Source organism: Mauremys reevesii, linkage group 5, assembly GCF_016161935.1.
Source record: "Mauremys reevesii isolate NIE-2019 linkage group 5, ASM1616193v1, whole genome shotgun sequence".
NCBI lineage: Eukaryota > Metazoa > Chordata > Testudines > Geoemydidae > Mauremys > Mauremys reevesii.
In genome coordinates, this window is record NC_052627.1 from 79,694,085 (window position 1) to 79,717,029 (window position 22,945).

The 22,945-nt window shown below is 39.3% G+C and overlaps 1 protein-coding gene and 2 long non-coding RNA genes across 5 annotated transcripts in view; 1 reads left to right on the forward strand and 2 right to left on the reverse strand.

The window, feature by feature from the left end:
* The window catches only part of CFAP97 (cilia and flagella associated protein 97), a 53,730-nt gene that overhangs the window by 21,009 nt on the left and 9,776 nt on the right, over positions 1-22,945 (reverse strand). For both annotated transcript variants that reach the window (XM_039540199.1, XM_039540200.1), the window contains 2 exons: positions 18,541-19,428; positions 18,367-18,438 (listed from right to left, as the gene is read on the reverse strand). In XM_039540199.1, the coding sequence (XP_039396133.1) occupies positions 18,367-18,438; positions 18,541-19,393 (925 nt within the window). In that variant the 5' untranslated portion in view covers positions 19,394-19,428. The remainder of the gene's footprint in view (positions 1-18,366; positions 18,439-18,540; positions 19,429-22,945) is intronic.
* Positions 3,841-11,786, reverse strand: LOC120406044. The gene is made up of 4 exons (XR_005599050.1): positions 11,668-11,786; positions 6,579-6,699; positions 4,259-4,372; positions 3,841-4,066 (listed from the first exon to the last, which is right to left on the reverse strand). It is a non-coding gene; the product is annotated as an uncharacterized LOC120406044 (long non-coding RNA).
* On the forward strand, positions 11,871-14,076 carry LOC120406043. Of its 2 annotated transcripts, XR_005599049.1 has the most exons (4): positions 11,871-12,068; positions 12,451-12,594; positions 12,968-13,080; positions 13,779-14,076. It is a non-coding gene; the product is annotated as an uncharacterized LOC120406043 (long non-coding RNA). The 2 variants fall into 2 exon arrangements; XR_005599048.1 differs by lacking the exon at positions 13,779-14,076 and having other exon boundaries at positions 12,968-13,143.

The following is a 22,945-nucleotide window of genomic DNA, read 5'->3' on the forward strand; positions in this document are numbered from 1 at the left end:
ACTGCAAGACAGGTCACATCAGGAAAGACAGTTTAGTCAACTTGTCAAGATGGTATGCAAATGACCATGTAATATATACTACAATGCAAAACTAGTGAAGACCAAGTGTGCACATAACACATTAATAAGCTTTGAAAAACATCTTTGCAACTTAGTATTTCATTTATAAATAGAACAAAAGTACAATCATTTACTAAAGTCATTCAAAGATACAGATCTGGGATGTGACTCATCCAGACAAACCTACAGAAGACAAAAAGGAACAAACTAAGAATACCTAGGCTACATGATTCATGTGGAAAAATAAAGTGGCAGTGCTCTTCCTTAACACAACGATATCAAATATATCCCTGTAGGAACATGCAGCGCAAAGGCTGCAGAACATGAAGGTACTTGGAAGAGAGAGACACTAGTCACTTGGAAAATAGTTTGTAAAAGAGATTTGTTACATATCGTGCATGACAAACATACAGAATTGCTAACTTTATTATTCCAAAGCTGTTGAAGACAAATGATTTCACCTACTGCTCCTTATCCCCGACAGCCATACTTCTTATGATTTCATAAGGTAGGCAAGGTCAGCACTTGGATGGGATCCAAGAGGGAAAACCAGGTTACTGTGAGAAAAAAGTTTTCAACTGATTCCCAGAAGAGACCATTCAGCCCCTGAATACTTCTTACTGAAGATCCCACACACTTCTCACACAGGAAGGAAGTGTTGTTATTGGTCTACTGCTCAAATTCCACTTTGGTATTTTCAATTCCATCTCTTACCACACTGCTCCAATCATCCTTGCTCAGAGATGAGTGATTACACCTCTAGAGTTGCTGGATAGGGGACGCCTCACTGCTGCTGCTGCTTTCTCTGTGTTGTCTCTCACCACCACACTGTATTCAGCCATGTTGCAGACTCCAGGTTCTGAGGCTCCACTGTCCAGCCCAACTATTAGCAATTTTAGCCAACAGTTATTTTCACTGGGTAAGAGGGGAACTATGCCACAGCCGATTCCTTTGCATCATTTCTCATTGCAACCCCGCTCGTCTCTGATCAGCCCATGATGCTAGCCCAGTGGTCCCCAATCTTTGTGTGTCCAGTAGCACATTCATGTTGCCAGAAGAGTGTAGCAGGCGCCAACAATTTTTCAAGGCTTATTTTGTATTTGTACATTAAATAATATGGAAAACATATTTAATATTACATACTATATGAATCCATAAGATAAAAAGGGTAATTTTACATGTAAAAGGTATTAATTAAATTATTTGGCAATTACTCTTTCACCTTACCATGTGAATTTGCTCTTTTTTATCTACCTGTAAGAAAAATTAAGGAGGTTTTACTAAATAAATATCAAATAGTTTTCATCTTATGTATTTTAAAAAACATTGTTTTTTTTTAAAACATAAAAATGTATTTTTTAAAAACATTGTTGAACTGCTGGTCCAAATATATTTATTATTCTCACTTTAACATAGAATGAAGCCTGCAGCCCTCTGTCCCCAGCAGGCACAGGGCCGCGGTTTCTCTCCGGCTTAAGCCACAGCCCCGCACATGCCGGGGACAGAGAACACAGGTGCCCGCAGCCCCAGAGAAGCCGCGGCCCCATGCCTGCCAGGGACAGAGAACGCCGGCACGCACAGCCTGCAGCCCCGGAGTACTCTGTCCCCAGCAGACGCAGGGCCCCGGCTTCTCTCCTCTGCTGGACACTAGGTGGGCCCCGCGCCTGCCAGGGACAGAGAACACCGGCGCCCGCAGTATGAGTTCTCTGTCCCCGTCAGACGCGGGGCCGCGGCTTCTCTTCCGTGCTGGGCACTAGGTGGGCACACATAAATGCCCCGGCGGGCGCCATGGTGCCCACGGGCACTGCGTTGGGGACCACTGTGCTAGCCTCTATCACTCACTTGTTAAATTTTCAAAACAAATATCCTTGTGCTTTCTCTCACGCTGCCCCTCCTGCTTGGGAGGGGCTCCCTAAAAGTATCTGCAAAGCTACCTCATTATCAATCTTTAAAAAAAACTCTTCTCAAAACTCTCCTTTGCTGCAATGCCTATAACAAAACCTGACAACAGTTAGGCTCTTGGTGCGCTGAGACCACGACCTATCACGCCGACCAATACTGTTTCCTTGTACTCCCCTGTCTGTCTGTATCATTGTTTCCTTGTAATCCCCCACTTCTGTCTGTATCCATCTGTTGTCTCTTGTCTTATGTTTAGATTGTATGCTCTTTGAGGCAAGGACCATCTTTTTTTGCTCTGTTGTACACAGGGGCGGCTCTAGGCACCAGCGGGCCAAGCGCCCGCTTGGGGCGGCGTCCTGGGGAGGGCGGCATTTGGCTCCGGTGGAGCTCCCGCCGGCATGCCTGCGGCAGGTCCACCGGAGCCCGGGACGAGCGGACCTGCCGCAGGCGTGACTGCGGCGGGTCCCGTGTTCCCGCGGCTCCGGTTGAGCTCCCGCAGGCATGACTGCGGCAGGTCCGCTCGTCCCGGGCTCCGGTGGACCTGCCGCAGGCATGCCGGCGGGAGCTCAACCGGAGCCGCGGGAAGAGGGGACCCACCGCGGGACCGGGGAAGGGCGGCGCAGCGCTCCGCGCTGCTTGGGGCAGCCTACTTTGTAGAGCCGCCCCTGGTTGTACACCACCTAGCACAGTGTGATCCTGGCCCATGACTAGAGCTCCTATTATGATAAAACAAGTTATACCATAATTAAACACAGGACTCTTCACTTCATGTCCTAACTGGTATAGCAGAACACAGTAATGCTACATAACATTTGTCACAATTCACACCAAAGATGGCTGTACTCTAACGGAGAGTAAAGCAATTCCTACATATATAGTTAATAAATTTCATCAAGCTCTTTGAGATCAATATGCATAAGTCTCATTACTTCAGTAAAGAGATCTGTGAAGGCAGAAGATAAGTGCTCTGATAAATCGTTAAATGCATAAGGAATATAGTGGTGAAAAAAAGTAATGAAGGTATGAGGTGGCGCAAATACCAGTCTTGGTCCACTTAGTACTGGTCTGCAAATGCTTTCAGGATTGCCTTAGGGGATCCAAAAAGCCTCTCGACCAACAGTTTACATGGAAGTGGTATGCAGGAGCTGCATCACTCTGTATTTATTTCAGAAGTCCTATGGAGGCAATAGTGTGCAACTTCTACAGCACAGAGCTGGACTGGCATCTTGCTAGGAACCCTGGGGCAACTAATGCATATTTACATAAATGTACATGCATTGTACCAGTTTGATATCCTCCGATGGATTTATTCATCTCTGTTTCATTTACCGGTTCATTTTACAAACTATAAACCCGTTTTCTTCCTTTTCAGTTTTATTCTCTTTTCTCTTTCTGTCATTTTCTTTTTTGTGCCTTTTTCCCCTCCTCTTCTCTCCCTGCTTCTTCAGCTTCCAGTCACTCCCTGCCTCTTTTCTTCCATTCCTTCCACTGTATCCTCCTTTCATCCTTCTCCATTTACATCATCAATGCCTTGGCCACCATCACTACCTCACCATTAACATGAGCTATTCCACTTGCAACCTGAAGAGAAGCTCTGCTCCACTCCCCCAGGCTATTGGATCTAGGTGGTCTCACTATTACTACTGCTGTAATATGGAGCTCAATTCTGTTACCAGCCTGTTGATGACTCTTAAGGATAATAGGTGGCTGACAGTAGTATAGCAGGTGCACAAACACTGGAAAGGAACAGCTAGTGACCCAGAAAGGGGAAAAGCTGTGGAATCTCACTAGGGAAAAAAGTTCTGCTATGAAGTGCTAACTCAGTATTGCCTCTTAATGGCAGACTTTTGGGCTGCCAAAAACAAACCAACCATTTTCCACACCTTGACATGTTGAGCCGCACAAGGTCCATGAGTTTTGCACTAGGATTCAGAGCTGGTAGTGTCTGTGCTGCAATCAGACAAGATTTCCTCAAGGAAATCCCCTGTCTTAAAATCTTTTGCTACTCAGCCATCCTTTTTTCTGTGGAGGATATCATCACAAACTCATGGCTCTTAGTTGTCTATGACCAGTGTACATTTCTTCCCAGTATGGCTTATGGTGTGGCCTGCACAAAGAAACACAACTGGGTTAGAAATTTCAAAGTTAGTTCTCCCATTCATAGTTGCTAAAGAACAGCTTGAGTCACTGTCAGATTGAATGCACAATCTACTTAATTTATTGAGTAATAAAATAACTTCAGAGCTCTTTGCTAATGTAAATTTTGGAACCCACTAATACCATGATAAATGGCACTTACGCATCTCAACCCTTCATTGATTGAAGCCTCTACACAGAGAGCATCTTCTAACTGAGAGTGCCTTAGTTTCTTGAAATGGGTAAATAATCCCAGTCTTGTTCTATTATACAGTCCCTATGGAGCACAGTAAAGATTAAATATTTAGTCAAGGAAAAAATACATACATGTTTCCTCACGAGAGCAAAACATTAGCAACCTTAGCACTACAAATTAAATGGTTGTCCCTACCCAACCAGAAAATACAGCATAATCTCACTAAAAAACAAACAAAAAATACACACCTTACTAAACTACACTGAAAATCAATATGGGGAGGACCTATCTAGTGAAGTACAGGAGGAGGGTTGATAAAGGTGACACAATGTTCCCATGGGTCAACTGGGGTTAGAAGCAACATATCACACTTCCTTTCCCCTCTCCTGGTACCCTGTTCTGCTCTGCACACACTCCCTGAAGGTCTGGTACAGGCCAGACAGGATACTGTGCTAGATAGACTCTTGGTATTACCCTGGATGGCAGTTCTTATGACTGTTTATTCAACCAGCTGTATAACTGGTTGAATACATTTATCTGAATATTTAATAAGATATTTGCAGTTAACATTTAACCAGATAAGATTTCAATTTATTACAAGTTTGTGATATGCCCCGCTCACTACTCTTTTCCGTAACTTCATTCTTTGGATGATTAGAATGACAATCCACTATTTTATACTATACAGACCGGTGCAGTAAAGTCTGATATAGGGCTCAGATCCTTCACACCAATCAAATGGGTGAACCCCTACTTCAAATGGCATTTTGCAAGGCATAAGGGTTCAGTTGAACTAACTCCATTGCAAGATCAGGGCCTAGGTTATGACCAGAGTAATGTCCTCTGTTATATGACTACCAATAGGCAGAAACATGAAAACCAAGGCTTTGTTCCTTGGGGGTGGAGAGGAAAGAGAAAATATGAAGGGGGGCGGGAAGAAACATTATAGGGCAGATGACGGACTGGCAAGGAGAAATCTGTGGTTGTCAAGGGAGATTCTGACAGAAAAACAAAGGGGTGTTGATTATTATAGGTTTTTTATGGTGCTCATAAAACATAAATTTAATTAACCTTACAATAGTTCTGTGGGGTACTGAACAAAAAAACCCACAAATTAAATTATCTGATCAAGGTCATACAGAAAGTCTGTAGCAGACTCAAATATAGAAACCAGATCTCCTGAATCCCAGTACAGTGCCTTAACCACAAGAATACCCTGCTCTCCATGGGAAGGAGCTGAATGGAAAGGGTGCAAGAAAAGGGAATGCTGAAAAATAAATTACTAATGGTAGAGTGAAAGTGAAAAGGGGATTTAAGGGAAAGGATTTAATTTAAAGACAACACTGTGAAGGTTCATTGAGAGGCTGACATGAATGAGATCATTTTCTCCATAACATGATCCACAGGAAGATTTTTTGATAGGCCTGTTACTGATTAACAAAAAGTGAGCCTATCAAAAAGACATCTAGGTACCACAAGTGGCCAGTCAGCATGGCCTCAAAATGTCAGACTCTCTTCCAATCCCCTGCCAATTAACCAAAAGTTAGGTTAAACAAATTTGCCTTGCATGATGCCCCAAAGGTCATCAAATTTTGGCTTTGATGGACTGTAAACAGGCGTTCCAGAGATAGTATCCCTTTTCATTCACTTCCCTCTCCGAAGTTCACCTCTAGAGACTGACAGGGCTTATCCACAAACAGAAATTGTGCCAGTTTAACTACAGGTGCAATGTTGCATTGATTTAGTTAAATCACTGCAACTTTATTTGAAGATCAGGCTTTACAAAATAATACTAGTGCTCAGACATGAGAAACAGAGCTCCTTAGAGACAAGCCTACTCACCTGATTTCTTAATCTGAATAACTAATGATTGCTTTGAGACCTTTTCTAGACTGAAATGTATTTGTGTAAGATGTGTAAAGGTTAAGGTGGTCTGAAAAGATTTTTCAATTTCTGAAATTTTGATATACCCAGCGTAGTTTCTGATTAACAAATAGCAGTACTTGCATATATAGAGTCATGCAGAGTACATTTCTAATTTCCTCTTACAGGTGAAACACTGAAAGAGATGTTTTGGTAATAAGTGCCTTCAATGGTTTCCATGAAGAGAAGGCTGACTTTTAAACCTATAAGCACAGATAATGATCACGATAAACAATTCAGCAACTCTTAAACATTTAGATGATCTAGCAGAATAAAAATCCAACCTCTTAAATAAAATATAGGAAATAATTATTGAGTCTAGCGAGTTAGAGTAGGGTGGTAGGGTTGGATTTAGATGTCTTACGTGATTTAAATTGCCGCCTCAGCACAAGAAAGTAGCTCTCCAGTCCAAGTAGGGGATTACGTTGCATCAATGCTTGTACCAACACTTGTACCTCAGGACTTGCCAGGTATTCTATTTTACTCTGTTCCATTGTCATATGTATAATATAAATTAAAGGATATACAAAGATTAAATACATATCCTTCATAAACATTTGATCCTATCAGTCTAAATCCATACTTCTTGTAATAAATCAAACAAAAATATTTTCTAGACAATTGATTTTATATGGATTGTATCAATGAAAAAAGGAAATGTGTTCGAATGATAAACCTTGCATGATTAAACACCTTCAGAAACAAAGTTGATGTTTATTCATTTATCTTACAAGGAAGACAATAAAAACCCTTCAGACATCAGAAAATATGCATCTTTCCATAGATTTTTAGGGAAGTCTACATTTCCTTCTTTTAAAATTTAAGAAGAGATCCTAAAGTTCTTAGCTTTTCAAAATATTCATAATGTAACCTGATGAATGCCCTTTTGCCTCCAAGCCTGCACAAACCTGATCTGATGAAACTAGTGATTTTTAAATCTAAGAGTATATATTTTTTAATGGTCTGTTTTAATTTGGATGTAGGAATGCTACTCTTGCTTAACAGACTCAAACCACTAACATCCAGCAAATGTACTTGCTCAGCATGGCTGGGAACATCTATCATATACATGAATGGAGAAGCCCTAGGAATAGGTCTTGAACCTTTGATTATGCAAAGATAAATTCTGTTTTCTGGAGAAGAAACCACAGCAAAGAGTAAACACAGTTGCAATGTGTTCAGCGGAATGTAGTCAAGTTTGCACCACCTTAGTTTTCCATACTAGTTTGTTTGAAACTAGTGGGCTGTTTAGTTACGTAGTAATGATACTAAGATCAGATAGTGCATTATGAGTATTGTACATATAATCCCTATTTTACTGAGGCAGAGGAGAAATTAAATGACTTGCCAAAGGATATGTAGCAGATCAGTGGCAGTACCAAGGATAGAGTCCAGGTCTCCCAACTGCCAGTTCAATACCCTATTCACTGCATCATTCTGTGTCCCATACTAAGTTGATAGAGAATACACAAGAAGGAATTTCTTGATTAATCCTCACCACAACTCAGTTGGTATCAACCTGGTTTAGCAGATGAGGAAACAAAGGGTCAAATTCTGTAATGTTTTACCTCATTACTATTTCATTCATGAGATTTCAGTGGAGATACACCTGGCATAAGTCAGCACAAACTTTGGCCTATAGAGGATCAAGTGACTTGCCTCAGGCCATAGAGCAAGTCAGTAGTATAGTGGAGGTTAGAACTCTGAAGTTCCTAGCTCCCACTCCTGTGCTCAATTCATCTCTTATCTGTGGAATCTTAGTGCCTTTCACTGACAACTAACACTAGATATAAGTAGAGTCCAGAAAACTAGCACAAGATGATATAATAGGCATCACAGAAACCTGGTGGACTGAGAGCAATCAATGGGACACAATCATTTTGGGGTACAAAATATATCAGAAGGACAGAACAGGTCGTGCAGGGGGAGGAGTGGCACTATATGTGAAAGAAAATGTAGATTCAAATGAAGTAAAAATCTTAAGGGAATCCACATGTTCCATAGAATCTCTATGGATAGAAATGTCATGCTCTAATAAAAATACAACATTAGGGATCTATTATCGACCACCTGACCAGGACAGTAATAGTGATGATGAAATGCTAAGGGAAATTAGAGAGGCTACCAAAATTAAGAACCCAATAATAGTGGGGGATTTCAATTATCCCTATATTGACTGGGAACATTTCACTTCAGGACGAAATGCGGAGATAAAATTTCTCGATACTTTAAATGACTGCTTCATGGAGCAGCTGGTACGGGAACCCACAAGGGGAGAGGCAACTCTAGATTTAATCCTGAGTGGAGCGCAGGAGCTGGTCCAAGAGGTAACTATAGCGGGACCGCTTGGAAATAGTGACCATAATACAATAGCATTCAACATCCCTGTGGTGGGAAGAACACCTCAACAGCCCAACACTGTGGCATTTAATTTCAAAAGGGGGAACTATACAAAAATGAGGGGGGTTAGTTAAACAAAAGTTAAAAGGTACAGTGACTAAAGTGAAATCCCTGCAAGTTGCGTGGGCCCTTTTTAAAGATACCATAATAGAGGCTCAACTTCAATGTATACACCAAATTAAGAAACACAATAAAAGAACTAAAAAAGAGCCACCGTGGCTTAACAACCATGTAAAAGAAGTGGTGAGAGATAAAAAGACTTCCTTTAAAAAGTGGAAGTCAAATCCTAGTGAGGCAAATAGAAAGGACCACAAACACTGCCAACTTAAGTGCAAGAGTGTAATAAGAAAAGCCAAAGAAGAGTTTGAAAAATGGCTAGCCAAAAACTCCAAAGGTAATAACAAAATGTTTTTTAAGTACATCAGAAGCAGCTAAACAACCAGTGGGGCCCCTTGATGATCAAAATACAAAAGGAGCGCTTAAAGACAATAAAGTCATTGCGGAGAAACTAAATGGATTCTTTGCTTCAGTCTTCACGGCTGAGGATGTTAGGGAGATTCCCAAACCTGAGCTGGCTTTTGTAGGTGACAAATCTGAGGAACTGTCACAGATTGAAGTGTCACTAGAGGAGGTTTTGGAATTAATTGATAAACTCAACATTAACAATTCACCGGGACCAGATGGCATTCACCCAAGAGTTCTGAAAGAACTCAAACGTGAAGCTGCGGAACTATTCACTAAGGTTTGTAACCTGTCCTTTAAATCGGCTTCGGTACCCAATGATTGGAAGTTAGCTAATATAACGCCAATATTTAAAAAGGGCTCTAGAGGTGATCCCGGCAATTACAGACCGTTAAGTCTAACATTGGTACCGGGCAAATTAGTTGAAACAATAGTTAAGAATAAAATTGTCAGACACATAGAAAAACAAACTGTTGAGCAGTAGTCAACATGGTTTCTGTAAAGGGAAATCATGTCTTACTAATCTATTAGAGTTCTTTGAAGGGGTCAACAAACATGTGGACAAGGGGGATCCGGTGGACATAGTGTACTTAGATTTCCAGAAAGCCTTTGACAAGGTCCCTCACCAAAGACTCTTACGTAAATTAAGCTGTCATGGGATAAAAGGGAAAGTCCTTTCATGGATTGAGAACTGGTTAAAAGACAGGGAACAAAGGGTAGGAATTAATGGTAAATTCTCAGAATGGAGAGGGGTAACTAGTGGTGTTCCCCAAGGGTCAGTCCTAGGACCAATCCTATTCAATTTATTCATAAATGATCTGGAGAAAGGGGTAAACAGTGAGGTGGCAAAGTTTGCAGATGATACTAAACTACTCAAGATAGTTAAGACCAAAGCAGATTGTGAAGAACTTCAAAAAGATCTCACAAAACTAAGTGATTGGGCAACAAAATGGCAAATGAAATTTAATGTGGATAAATGTAAAGTAATGCATATTGGAAAAAATAACCCCATCTATACATACAATATGATGGGGGCTAATTTAGCTACAACGAGTCAGGAAAAAGATCTTGGCGTCATCGTGGATAGTTCTCTGAAGATGTCCACGCAGTGTGCAGAGGCAGTCAAAAAAGCAAACAGAATGTTAGGAATCATTAAAAAGGGGATAGAGAATAAGACTGAGAATATAGTATTGCCCTTATATAAATCCATGGTATGCCCACATCTCGAATACTATGTACAGATGTGGTCTCCTCACCTCAAAAAAGATATTCTAGCACTAGAAAAGGTTCAGAAAAGGGCAACTAAAATGATTAGGGGTTTGGAGAGGGTCCCATACGAGGAAAGATTAAAGAGGCTAGGACTCTTCAGCTTGGAAAAGATAAGACTAAAGGGGAATATGATAGAGGTATATAAAATCATGAATGATGTTGAGAAAGTGGATAAGGAAAAGTTATTTACTTATGCCCACAATACAAGAACTAGGAGTCACCAAATGAAATTAATAGGCAGCAGGTTTAAAACAAATAAAAGGAAGTTGTTCTTCACGCAGCGCACAGTCAACTTGTGGAACTCCTTACCTGAGGAGGTTGTGAAGGCTAGGACTATAACAATGTTTAAAAGGGAACTGGATAAATTCATGGTGGCTAAGTCCATAAATGGCTATTAGCCAGGATGGGTAAGAATGGTGTCCCTAGCCTCTGTTCGTCAGAGGATGGAGATGGATGGCAGGAGAGAGATCACTTGATCATTGCCTGTTAGGTTCACTCCCTCTGGGGCACCTGGCATTGGCCATTGTCAGTAGACAGATACTGGGCTAGATGGACCTTTGGTCTGACCCGGTACGGCCTTTCTTATGTTCTCATGTTCTAAGAAAAATCCCCCAAATTCCAGAGCTAGTTGGGGCATGGAGAGTAGATATGCAAATCCTTTTTCAGACAGACAATGCTGAAAGTATTCTTGCCTATCAATTTTGTCCACAGTGTATTTTATTATTTCTGTTTGATAAATTTGTTTACAGATTACTCAGACTACAACAGAAAAGATAATGCATCTCACACATTTATGGTTTCAAATTTTAAAAATTATAGTATTATACTTTACATCTTATTCTAATTTTCTATAAAATATTTAAGATTACAGTCTGATACATGAGCAAAACAGAAGTAAAGTCCATGTATGAAACTCTTATACAGGAAAACTATATGTACTATGCACTATGTAATGTTGGAGCGGCGTAACGCTATTTGCAGAATCACAAGCACTGTCACAGTGAATACTGCTTCCCCATGGAAAGTGAAGAAAATGACATACAAAGAAATTTACTAAGCTAAGATATTAAGTATTTATATCAAGTTAGCCTCAAAAGGCCTCATTCTTGAGTGGGTCCCTCTTGGGCTGGCCACTGTGCAAACAGAGGTTGAGAGTTCCTGCCACAGAGTTCACAACCTCTAAATTTGGCCCAAACAATCACAGCCCCATTTTATATTAACATGTAGATGAAGACCACCTGTTTGAACTCCCATATTTCCCCTCCTACCTAGGTTATGGGTTTATTTAAAAATTCTGAAATATGATCAATTTGCTCTCTCACTTATTCTCCTTCAGTAGCGAATGGCCTGGGATCTTCTTCATACCGATGTATTTAAAATCTCATACAGTATGGACATGATCTGTCCAGCACTGAAATGCTAATGGTGACTGTTACACTCAGCATGTCATAATGGATAATCCGCATAATGACATCAGCACTGCTTCATAATGGAATGCCATAAGTCATCTCAAATGTGAGCTGAATTTTTTATATTTATATGCTACTATTTAGCATTTATATAGTGCTTTAGAGAGGTGCTGCCAAGTGAAAGTGCACTTGGACTCACTGGAGGGCAGAAGGAGCGTCAAGAAAGGGGCAAAGACTGCCCAAAAAAGTCTTCTGACAAGGTTGGAGTCCTATGTCTCCTTCCACTCCCTGCCATATATAACTTGAGAAAGTGGGTGAGTCTTGAAATTTTACCCAGTTCATCCTTGAAGACATCAAGAAAAAATTTGTTTTTCTTATCAGAATTAATAATCCTGATTTTAGACAGATCCAGCCCTTATTTTTTATATTTATTTTACCCATTTCTATAGTACCTGCTGCAATGGTTACAGAGATTAACACACAAATCAGATGGGCTATCTAGAAAGAATAAAAAAACATTAGACCATACAAACAAGACTCACATAAGATCACTAGACTCTAAAGGCACAGGGTTCTCAAATGAGACAGCCCAGCAGCTAATCACATAGTGTTCATACTTTAAAAAATTAGCTAGAAGATCTTTGCTGACATAGAAATTGGGTACTGTCTCACATAACTGGATTCCACACCATTCAGGACTAAAGATCAATGACAGAATCTTGAATATAACCTGGAAACTAATAAGAAATTGATGCAGATATTAAGCACAGATTTTGAATTCACACCGGCCAGCACCACTCAGGAGGTGGACAAAAGCATTCTCCAAACTACAAACTGAAGGTAAGGAGTAGAAACGTAAAGGCAAATTTTATCCTTAGTTGTAACACCAAAATTTTTATTTTAAAAAAAGACTGGTTAAGATCTCTAACCAGTCTTGGTGATTGTAATAACATGAGTCTATTTTAAATTCCATGAGAGGAGCTAGAGGGGGACCAGAATTATTTCTTCTAACTTCTCAGATTTATTAGTATTCTCAGTCTGAGAACAAAGTGATGAACTCTAGTTTGAGCTTGGTTTGCTATTTAAGGTTACAAATTGTTTTGAGGAAAAATATATGTAGCAAGGATTCTTTAACTCTACTAAGAGCAGCACTGTTGGTCGAATGAAGCAAGGCCTCACACTCAACTTCATGGCACCTCTGTTTGTCTTTAAGGAATAACTTTGGAATACCACATCCAAGCAATTCCAGAATTTCATGGAATATTTCAGGCATCATGGAACCAGTTTGATTGAGAAGAAGGTCAGGACCCCCAACTACCTGGTGATGTCAGTGGAGGAGTTTTTCTGACACCCCCTACTACTGCTTAAACATAGCAAATTGAGCTGTCATCTCTGATGTGTGGGGAGATTGTCTTCTAGCCTGGAGTCTAACAGAAACAAGAGAGTCTTAGAAGAGGGGAAGGGGATGTGGGGAGACTGGAGAAGAGTGCAAGCATCAGGGACCACAGGGATGTGGCAGTTGTGGTGAGGGAAGCTGTTATAGCAGGGGTAGGCAACCTATGGCATGCGTGCCAAAGGCGGCACACGAACTGATTTTCAGTGGCCATCACACTGCCTTGGCCACTGGTCTGGGGGTTCTGCATTTTAATTTAATTTTAAATGAAGCTTCTTAAACATTTTAAAAACCTTATTTACTTTACATACAACAATAGTTTAGTTATATATTATAGACATAGAAAGAGACCTTCTAAAAACATTAAAATGTATTACTGGCACGCAAAACCTTAAATTAGAATGAATAAATGAAGACTCGGCACACCACTGCTGAAAGGTTGCCGACCCCCATGTTATAGCTAAGTTAAAGAAGAAACTGCCTGTTCCATCTGAAAAGGAAACTATTGTTAGGCTAGTCTGCACCGGGTGCTTTGGATTGCTAATGTACAGAAGCCTGGGTTTACTGAATTTGTTCATAGACTACTCCATTGGAGATGAGAGATAGATTGTCTGGGTTGGTCTTTTTACAGCTGCCAGTAAAATACCAAGATACCTTGCTATCATGAGATCTAATCCTTGCTAACGCATCTAGAATGAAAAATGCCCATCACACCTTTCTGTTGAAGACGACAGACCTTTCCAAGGGAAGTCTGGAACATGAAAAACAATTGAATTAAAGTCTAATTTATATTTGGGAGTGAGATGAAGCAGGAATGAACAACAGGACAAACTCAAAAAAAAAAAAGATTATGCACTAATACACAAAGGTTAAGGCTACATATATCAGAATATATACAATAAAAACTCTGACTGATGGGGCTTTAAACAGGCTACTTCATCTTGAATGGAACCTTGAAATATGTGTTATTTATGCATGTTAAACAATCTGTTTCATATTGTATTTAGCCGTGACACTGATTAAGTTTCCCAGACGTGAAGAAGAGCTTGTGAAAGCTCAAAACTTGTCTCTCTCACCAATAGAAGTTGGTCCAATAAAAGATGAGGTGGGTGAGGTAATAGGTCATTAACAATTTAAACATTTGGGAAATGTATGTTGCTTGGACAACACTTCTACCCAATTTCAAGTAAAATCTTGGTTTACTATAATCCTAATACTGCTGTGGCTTCCACTTATTTAGATCAATTCCATTCCTATCACTTGACAAGCAGCTGACCTTGTTATCCATATGACCACTAGAGGCCGTATCACAGCTTGCCTAGCCATAGGTAGTGCATTTGTCAGCAATAGACTATAGTACTGGAATAAAGTGACTTACAGGGTACATCTACACTGCAATTAAAAACCCATGGCTGGCCTGTACCAGGTGGCTCAGGCTCATGGGTCTCAGGCTAAGGGGCTCTTTAATTGCAGTGCAGATGTGCAAGCTCAGGTTATAGCATGAGCTCTGGCGCCCGAACATCTACAAAGCAATCAAATGGCACCTTAGCCTGAGCCCCAGGAGCATGAGTCAGCTGGCATGGGCCAGCAGCAGCTTTTTAATTGCACAGTAGACATACCCTTAGATGTAGTCACCTGTTATCATCCATCGTTCCGAAGTTCTCTCTCATTCATAATTCTGGCCTCTTATTAAACAACATTTTTTTTAAACCAGTCATAGAACTGCCCAATAGTACCTGCCTTAAAGTTCAAAAGCAATTGAAACAGGGAGAAAGTTGTATTTTCAGTACAAATTATTTTGTTCTGATTTAATTCCAAGTGCATACATTAAGTGGAAGAACTTAAATATTTAACTACTTAAACATTGAAAATTGTGTTCCTATAGCAAAAAACATTACAGATTTGAGAGACTCAAAAGATTTATTTTACTGGATAAATGTGCTTTAAATTAAAAATTATAAATATTTTTCCAAACTATAATAGTATGGAATGGTCTGCCTGTTTTATATAAGCACATACTAACTCCTCGCTTAACGTTGTAGTTGTGTTCCTGAAAAATGCGACTTTAAGCAAAACGATGTTAAGTGAATCCAATTTCCCCATAAGAATTAATGTAAATGCGGGGGCGAGGGGGTGTGTGTTAGGTTCCAGGGATTTTTTTTTTGCCAGACAAAAGACATTATATACATTTACAGTATAAGTTTAAAATTATTTTAAACAAACTATGTAATACTGTACTCACCAATGAAGATTGTGAAGCTTGGCTGAGGCAGGGCATAGTGGGGTCGGGCATGGGGGCTTGCCCCACTCCACCCATCCGCTCCCCAGCTGGAACGCCAGGTGGGCAGAATGGGGCAAGCTCCCATTCCCTGACCCCACTCCCTGGCTGGAACGCCGGGTGGGCGGAGCAGGACAAGCCCCCGCACCCCAGCCCTGCTCTCTGGCAAGAGTGCTGAGTGGGCGGGTGGAGCACGGCAAGTCAAACAACCTTATAATGGAACATTGTGCGACTTTAAACGAGCATATTCCTTAATAGATCATCAACCTAATAACGAAACAATGTTAACCGGGACGACTTTCAGTGAGGAGTTACTGTATGCTAAAAATCCTTGTCAGCGGCTATAAATTTGTGCCAATAAACACATTGTTCTATATGCTCAAACTGAAATAGAGTCATTTTAAACCATAAAAGTTATTTTACACTTTACATACACACACACACACACCACAGGATGTACACGCCACGCCACTCTCTTCACTTACCATCCAATACAGCTGTTTGTTTCAACACAGTTTACTCTTTGAACGTCATGTTCTTTTTATAGTTTTCTCCCACCTTTTCTCCTTTAGTACTATTACATGCCATTCTATCTTCATTTTCTCCCCATATCAAAAAAGATACTTTCAGGTTACCACTAGGCTCAGTTCTGCAAGGTGCACTGTTGAATGCCTCCAGTGAGAGGCAGATCACCCACAACTACAGTATGAGCTGGGGGTACATTCACCTCAGGGAACTGTACTCATGTAATTGTTACATACACTTACTCCCGGGTATACTTGTTTCCAATATTATAGCATCATCCTTTTTATGTTTTATTAGTAAGGTTTAATAAAATTGTATTAAAAGCATCTCTGATAGTCAGATGTCCGATAGTCACACAGCGCTCACATTATGCTCATAATAAAGCAATTCTTATGGTTAAACATTTGTGTTGTCCATTTCTGTTCTCTCAGAAAAATTATTTTCTCCTGCCCTCATTTTGTGCATACTGAAAAAGCTGAAAGGGTAAAAATTAATTATGGAATAAAAGTGTCTGTACTCCCAGAGAAGCCACTTTCCAAAGGTCAATATCTTATCTGCTTTAATTTTTGAATTACCCAAAGTAATCACAGCATCTTATGCTTGCCAGTTTAATTGTTCTAGACTGAAGTCATTTGGAAATTATGTAAGTGTTAATGAGCATCATTAACTGGTAAATATACCCAAATTCCACTTCTTGCCTCCTGATTTGTATTATTTAAAGATGGCAATGAGTAATTGCTTTTCAGTTTTGTGGAAACAAACTTGCTCCTTATATTCACGTCCTTGGAGAATATTTTTATTAAATTATAGTTCCTATTGTTTTATGCATGTGACAAAGTTTGGGCACCAAACAATTCCAAGGTCCCCTTCCCCATGAAAAATCCAGTTTGATTTGAACTGAAACAAGTTTTTTTGTTGTTGAATTGAAAAACAAAAGCCAAAAAAAATTGTTTCAAAAATTGACCAAAATGTTTTGAGTCAACCTGAAATTATTTTTTTCATTTTTTTTAAATTTTGAATTTTCCATTTGATTCAGCTATTCCAGGTGCATTTTACCTTTTTTTTTTTTAATTGGCCAAATTTGAAATAAAAAACACCATTTCAAATCGAAAAGCCTAAATGAAATGTTTCAACTGCTTTAAAAAAAGTTTTTTCAGCTGAAATATTTGCTCAATTTGATGAATAGTTTCATGCCCCTTTTGACCAACAAAAAACAAAAACAAAACAAAAAAAAAACCTAATGTTAAAAACATTTCACCCGGCTCTACCCAGAAGTTTAGTTACCTACCAATACTATGTACTAACATAATGCTTTGCCGAGTGCATGAAGTCACTATTAAGCAGAGCTGCTAGCGCATAGGAAATAACAGATAAGGGCTAGGGAAAGCCTTCTTTTCTTCCCCACAGTGCAGCTTCCAAGCATCTAAAAATTTGGTCCATTACACCATGAGAGGAAAGGGAAAAGGAATCACTGAGCAAAGAAGCAACTCCTAGTTTATATGTGCTCACTGCCTGATCATCTGATGCTCCCATCCCACTGAGGAATTTTGGGGATAGGACAGCAAATGGGACACCAGGCTCCTTCCCACCAACATTAAAAGACATTTCATAAAGTTACTGGGGAAGGAGACGCTACAGTTTAAATTAAAACCTCTCACTAAAGACTATTTGACTGTTCATTTTTTTGTTGTTAAAATATTTTCATCATTCAATATTTAGAAGGAATTTCAAGTTCATTTGATTTGTTCATTTATCATAAGGGCACCAGAAGTTAAAATGTATTTATAAAATGTTTGCTCTTTATAGCTGTGTTTAATTCTGAGTTGCATTTTAAAGTTGAGAATGTCCATAATTTGACATGCGTCTGACGAACGTATTCACCCACAAAAACTTATGCTCCAATACTTCTGTTAGTCTATAAGGTGCCACAGGACTCTTTGTCACTTTTTACAGATCCAGACTAACACAGCAGCTCCTGTGACACTTGACATAATTTGATAGATTTCCCATATTAAAAGTTTGGGGTTTTTAAAGAAAATTACTAGTATTTGCTATTTGAGTTATTAAATGGATCATGATTTGACAAATCAAAGTATGATGTCAGTGGATTTGTGAAAATATCAATCCCTATTTGGGGATTCATCACATGGCTACTTATCCCTTTACCTATAAGAGTTTATTAAAGGAGCACTTCCATTAGTCTACTGATGTACCAGCGTGTTATTGCATAAACAAACAAAACCACAAGGCAGGTTTAAAACTGATGCATCTTGGTCCGAAGCCAATTTTAAAAGAAAAAGCAGCTCACACAATGACCCCTAATTTCCATTTGTGCTCAATGCCATAGCCCCTCTCAACACAGAAAACGTCACACTTTGTAAATAAGTTTGTAAAAATTTTGTTTAAGAAAAATCACCTTTCAAAAGCTGATTCAGGTCCACAGCATCATGCAAGACCTTTTGATTATGTCTGCGATCAAACTCAGCATCTAGTGAGAAAGATACAGATGTAAGACTGGGTCTCAACTTTCCATTTTCTAGTCTGCTAGGCTTTACAAATTTTGTATTGTACTTCAATTCCTCAAAATTACCCTGTAATTCTTGGCTCACATGTTCTTGTCTTTTTACTTTCAGTTTCTTATCATTTGATGCTGCAAGTTCAAAAGATTGGATAGGACTGATGTCTGGTGTTGACAGAGGTGTTACATCAGTCACTGTATCTTCAGACTCCTCTGTGTATTCACCAAGCTTTGGTTTTACTTCCACTGACTTTATTCCTGGCCTGAATTTTTGTCTTGGAGATAGAAGAGCCAAGTTACATATACTTCTCTTTGAGGAAGAGTGTGATGAATCTGATATGCAGCTATCAGAATCCATATCTGAACCATCTGTATCTGAACTTGAGGAGGAAGAAGAGGATGAAGATGAGCTAATATTGGTATACTTTTTGTTAACTTTCTTTATGCTACTGGATTGCTTAGCTGATTTAGGTCTAACCCTTTGTTTTCTGCCATCATCACTACTGTCTTCTTCATCTGTATAATAATCCTCCTCACCTTCTCTAACTATTTTGGGGATCCCAGCTGGAATGTTTACACGTATTCTACTTAGAGCAGAATTTCTACCAGATGTACTTGCATTTTCTGAAACTGACTGTGATGAAGCATTCCCACTATGGTCAGTGCCACCATTTATGGAATGTTCCTTTGGTGACTCTCTCTTTTTCTCTTCACTTTCATCCTCAGCACAGTGTTCTTGCCTGAGTTTCGTTTCCGATTCTGAGTCTGATTTGGAGATGTGTATACCTCCTTTTTCTATGAGCTCACTATGTTCTTCGCCATTGGCTACAACAGGGTTTTCTTCTTTCTTTGGCTCTTCCTCAAAATCACTATCAAAGAAAGAGTGGTCCACTTCACCCTCTGACACATCTTCATACCGGTCCATCCCAAAAGTTATTGTATAAATTCCAACTCCTGGTCCTGCAGGTGTGAAAAAGGGTTTTCAAAATATTAACAAACAGCAGAGGAACATATACCCTCAGTATAATTCTAGGTTATATTATTATTATACTTCTATGATATAATTAAATAGGTTATGGACCAGGTAAGTTAAATATTTATTTATAATTATATATGGGCCAGATAATATGGTAAGAGGCTGCAGACTTAACAGAAACAAGCTCAAAGAAAGGAGAAGCGGCAGATAATTGGAACTAGGAGAGTGGGGGGGGGGGGGGGAAGGGAAGAATTTTGAAGTTCATAAATTAGCATAAGTTTGGGGCAAAACTGTACTGCTTCTGGACTCTGCAAGGCAGTTTAATGAGTAGGAGACCAGGGGAAACAATCAACTTTTCATAGTTCTTAAGCTGTGCAAGGCAACAGAACCACAGATCTTTATCGGGGAAACTTTTACACTTGGCATGACACTATTGATACTAGCACTGAGCGCACTCTTGCCTCAAGTACTTTTTGAAGCACAGAAATTCCACAGGGCCCATCGTTCCCAGTTCTCTCCCCACTTTTCAACTGCTCTGAAGCTTCAGAGTTTTCTAAATCATGCACCACTACATGAAGAGAAATGGACCACATGAAGTTCAAAAGCAACATACAGCAGCGTAAGTAGTAAGAAACCAGGGATTCTACTGAGATCCAAAGCTTCAAAGAGCCAATGAAGCAAAAGGAGACCTAGTGAGCTGGAAACCTTGCAAAGTTCCTAAGCACTGCAGGGCAACAGAAGTGGAAGGAAACCTGGGGAGCCATCAACTCTGCACATCTCCTAAATTCCTCCACAGCTGTAGATATAGGGACAGAGGGAAGCAGGACAAGACATGCTCCCCCCCCCGCCCTCCTCTTAAAAGTCCAGGGTGGAATTTGAGTTTTGCAGTATTTATCACTTCTTGTGTCAACTGGCTTCAAATATCCTGTAGAATCTGACACCCAGCTCTCAGAGGGATTCCTAAAAATAGCCTAAAAGGAAATGTAATGCTAAAAAAGCTTTAGTATACAACTTTATTATAAAGTAAATATTAAAAAGAATGAAAAAAGGCAAAGTTAAAAACATCTATATATTACATACACTTCCCTTTTTCTTAAAAATGTAAAACTTCTATTAGATATTCCCAGAACAATCTTTCTTGGATTCAGGGTGGATAAAAATCAATGATTTTTCTTTTAAAAAAATCCATTTTTTTAAATTTAAATCAGGTTTTTCCTCAAAAAGCATTTTATCAAAAAAAATCCATCTAAAGATAGTTTTAATTAAGATACATTATAGCTCAAAGATATCTCATCATGGAATAGGGATTATAAATTCTAATTCTATAGTATGAGACAACATATTCATGTAATGCCTAAGAAAAGTTTTGTAAATGAGTTCCAATAGTTCACGGATTACGGACCCAATTTTATGGGATTCCAGGGGCTTTTTTAAAAAATAGATTATTTAGGTTAATCTTTCTATCTACTCAATGGGGCTCAGTCTAGAAGTTACCAGAGATGCTTAGTTTTGCAGTTCTCAAACTGTGAATTTAGGTCTCCAGAGATAACATGCTTGTTAACAGGAAAAATGTTTTACATAAATATACAGAGGTGAGAAATAACAGACCTCAACTCTATTGTCCCCTCAGCAAATTTGTGTACACAGAGTCAATCCCTTACCTTTCTGTAAAAGTGCAAGTTTCAAAAAGTTCATTGAATAGAAGATTTTGGGGGCGGAACAGATCTGGACAAGGAGAAAAAGTCTGGATATAAATGTGAGAAGAGAGGGATAGATAGTAGAAACAAAAGTGAAACTGTTTGAGCAGCATATTCCAGAAGTCTTGAGGTCGTTCTGAGTGTAGCCTTCATTGATTTGAAAACTGCCATATCATTCTTTCACTAGAAGGGAAACCTATAATGGCAGCAGGCCATAAAAGAGACCCAGTTTGGGAATATCTGAATGAAGTTCCTCTACCAGTGGGTAAGAAAAGCATGCGTGCAAAATGCAAACAGTGCAACAAAGAAATGCAAGGCCTGGTTGCCCGAATGAAACAACAACAACAACAACATCATGAGAAGTGTTCCTTCTCAGGAGGAAGCCGCGTTGAAGATGATGAAAGGAACATGTCTGAACATGCAGGATCTTCAGGTTGGTAAACTTTTCTATTTCATACTTCTTTCTTAAGGACTGCCTGTCTTCCTTCTGGACTATTCTTGAATTCTCATGTTTGAGCAAAAAATATAGTTGTTACTCTATGGTACTATCATTTTAGATGCAGTTGTGATAAAAAATAAATAGCTAAAATAGGCAGATCTTAATTTTACAATTTCACCTTTAAAGTAGTACTGAGTGTCAGTGAATGCAATGAATACTACTAAATGAGTAGTATGGTAATAATTAAACAACTGCATTGACTTATTTTGTTTAGGAGAATCCATCCTAAACATACAGGATTCTGAAGACTATCCATCTTCAAGATCACCATCATTTTCTATAGGTTCAGCGTTATCTGCCAATGATAGCGTTTCAGTCACATCATGTATGTCACATAACCACAGTATATCACCTGTAGCAAAAAAAAAAAAAAAAAGTTCCATCATCCAGAAACAACCACAGATAAGTTTGTGATACGAACCAGCAGATTACAAAAAGAGGTAATTGATGAAAAAATTGCCCGGTTCCTTTATGCAACAAACTCTCCTGTCTGTATGACTGAGAACCCACACTTCATTAACATGGTTCAGTCATTAAGACCAGGATACAGTCCATCCAACAGAGCAGATGTCACAAGCAAATTGCTGGATAAAGTGTATGAAAGAGAAATTGAGCAGTGTGCAAAAGGTCTAAAGGGTGAAATTGTTAACCTGAGAGTCTTGATGGGTGGAGCAATGTCCACAATTATCCTGTTGTATATGCTTGTGTGACAACAGAAGAAGGGAATGTCTTCCTTACAGAAACAATTGATACATCAGGAAATGCACACACAGCAGAATACTTACAAGATGTAGCAGTAACAGCTATAAAAAACCTTTAGAAAAAAAATCAAATGTCTAGCATGCAGCTTGATCACAGACCATGTTGCAAATGTCACCAAGATGAGAAGAAATTTAGAAGAGAGTCCCAACTAATAACATATTGTTGCAGTGCTCATTTGATGCACCTCCTAGCCAAAGACTTCAGTGTTCCAGAAATAAAGGCTAATGATGTTGAAATTGCAAAATACTTCCATAACAACCACTTTGCAGCAGCTGCTCTGAAAAAAGTGGGAGGAACCAAGCTAACTCTCCCACAAGACGTGTGATGGAACTCCATAGTGGACTGTTTTGAGCACTAGATCAAGAACTGGCCTAATCTGATGACAGTTTGTGAACAAAACTGTGAAAAAACAGATGGCACTGTCACAGCCAAAGTTCTCAACATTGGGCTTAAGAGAAATGTTGAACACATGCTGAGTACCTTGAAGCCTATTTCTGTAGTCTTGAACATAATGCAGGGAAATAGCTGTTTTATTGCTGACGC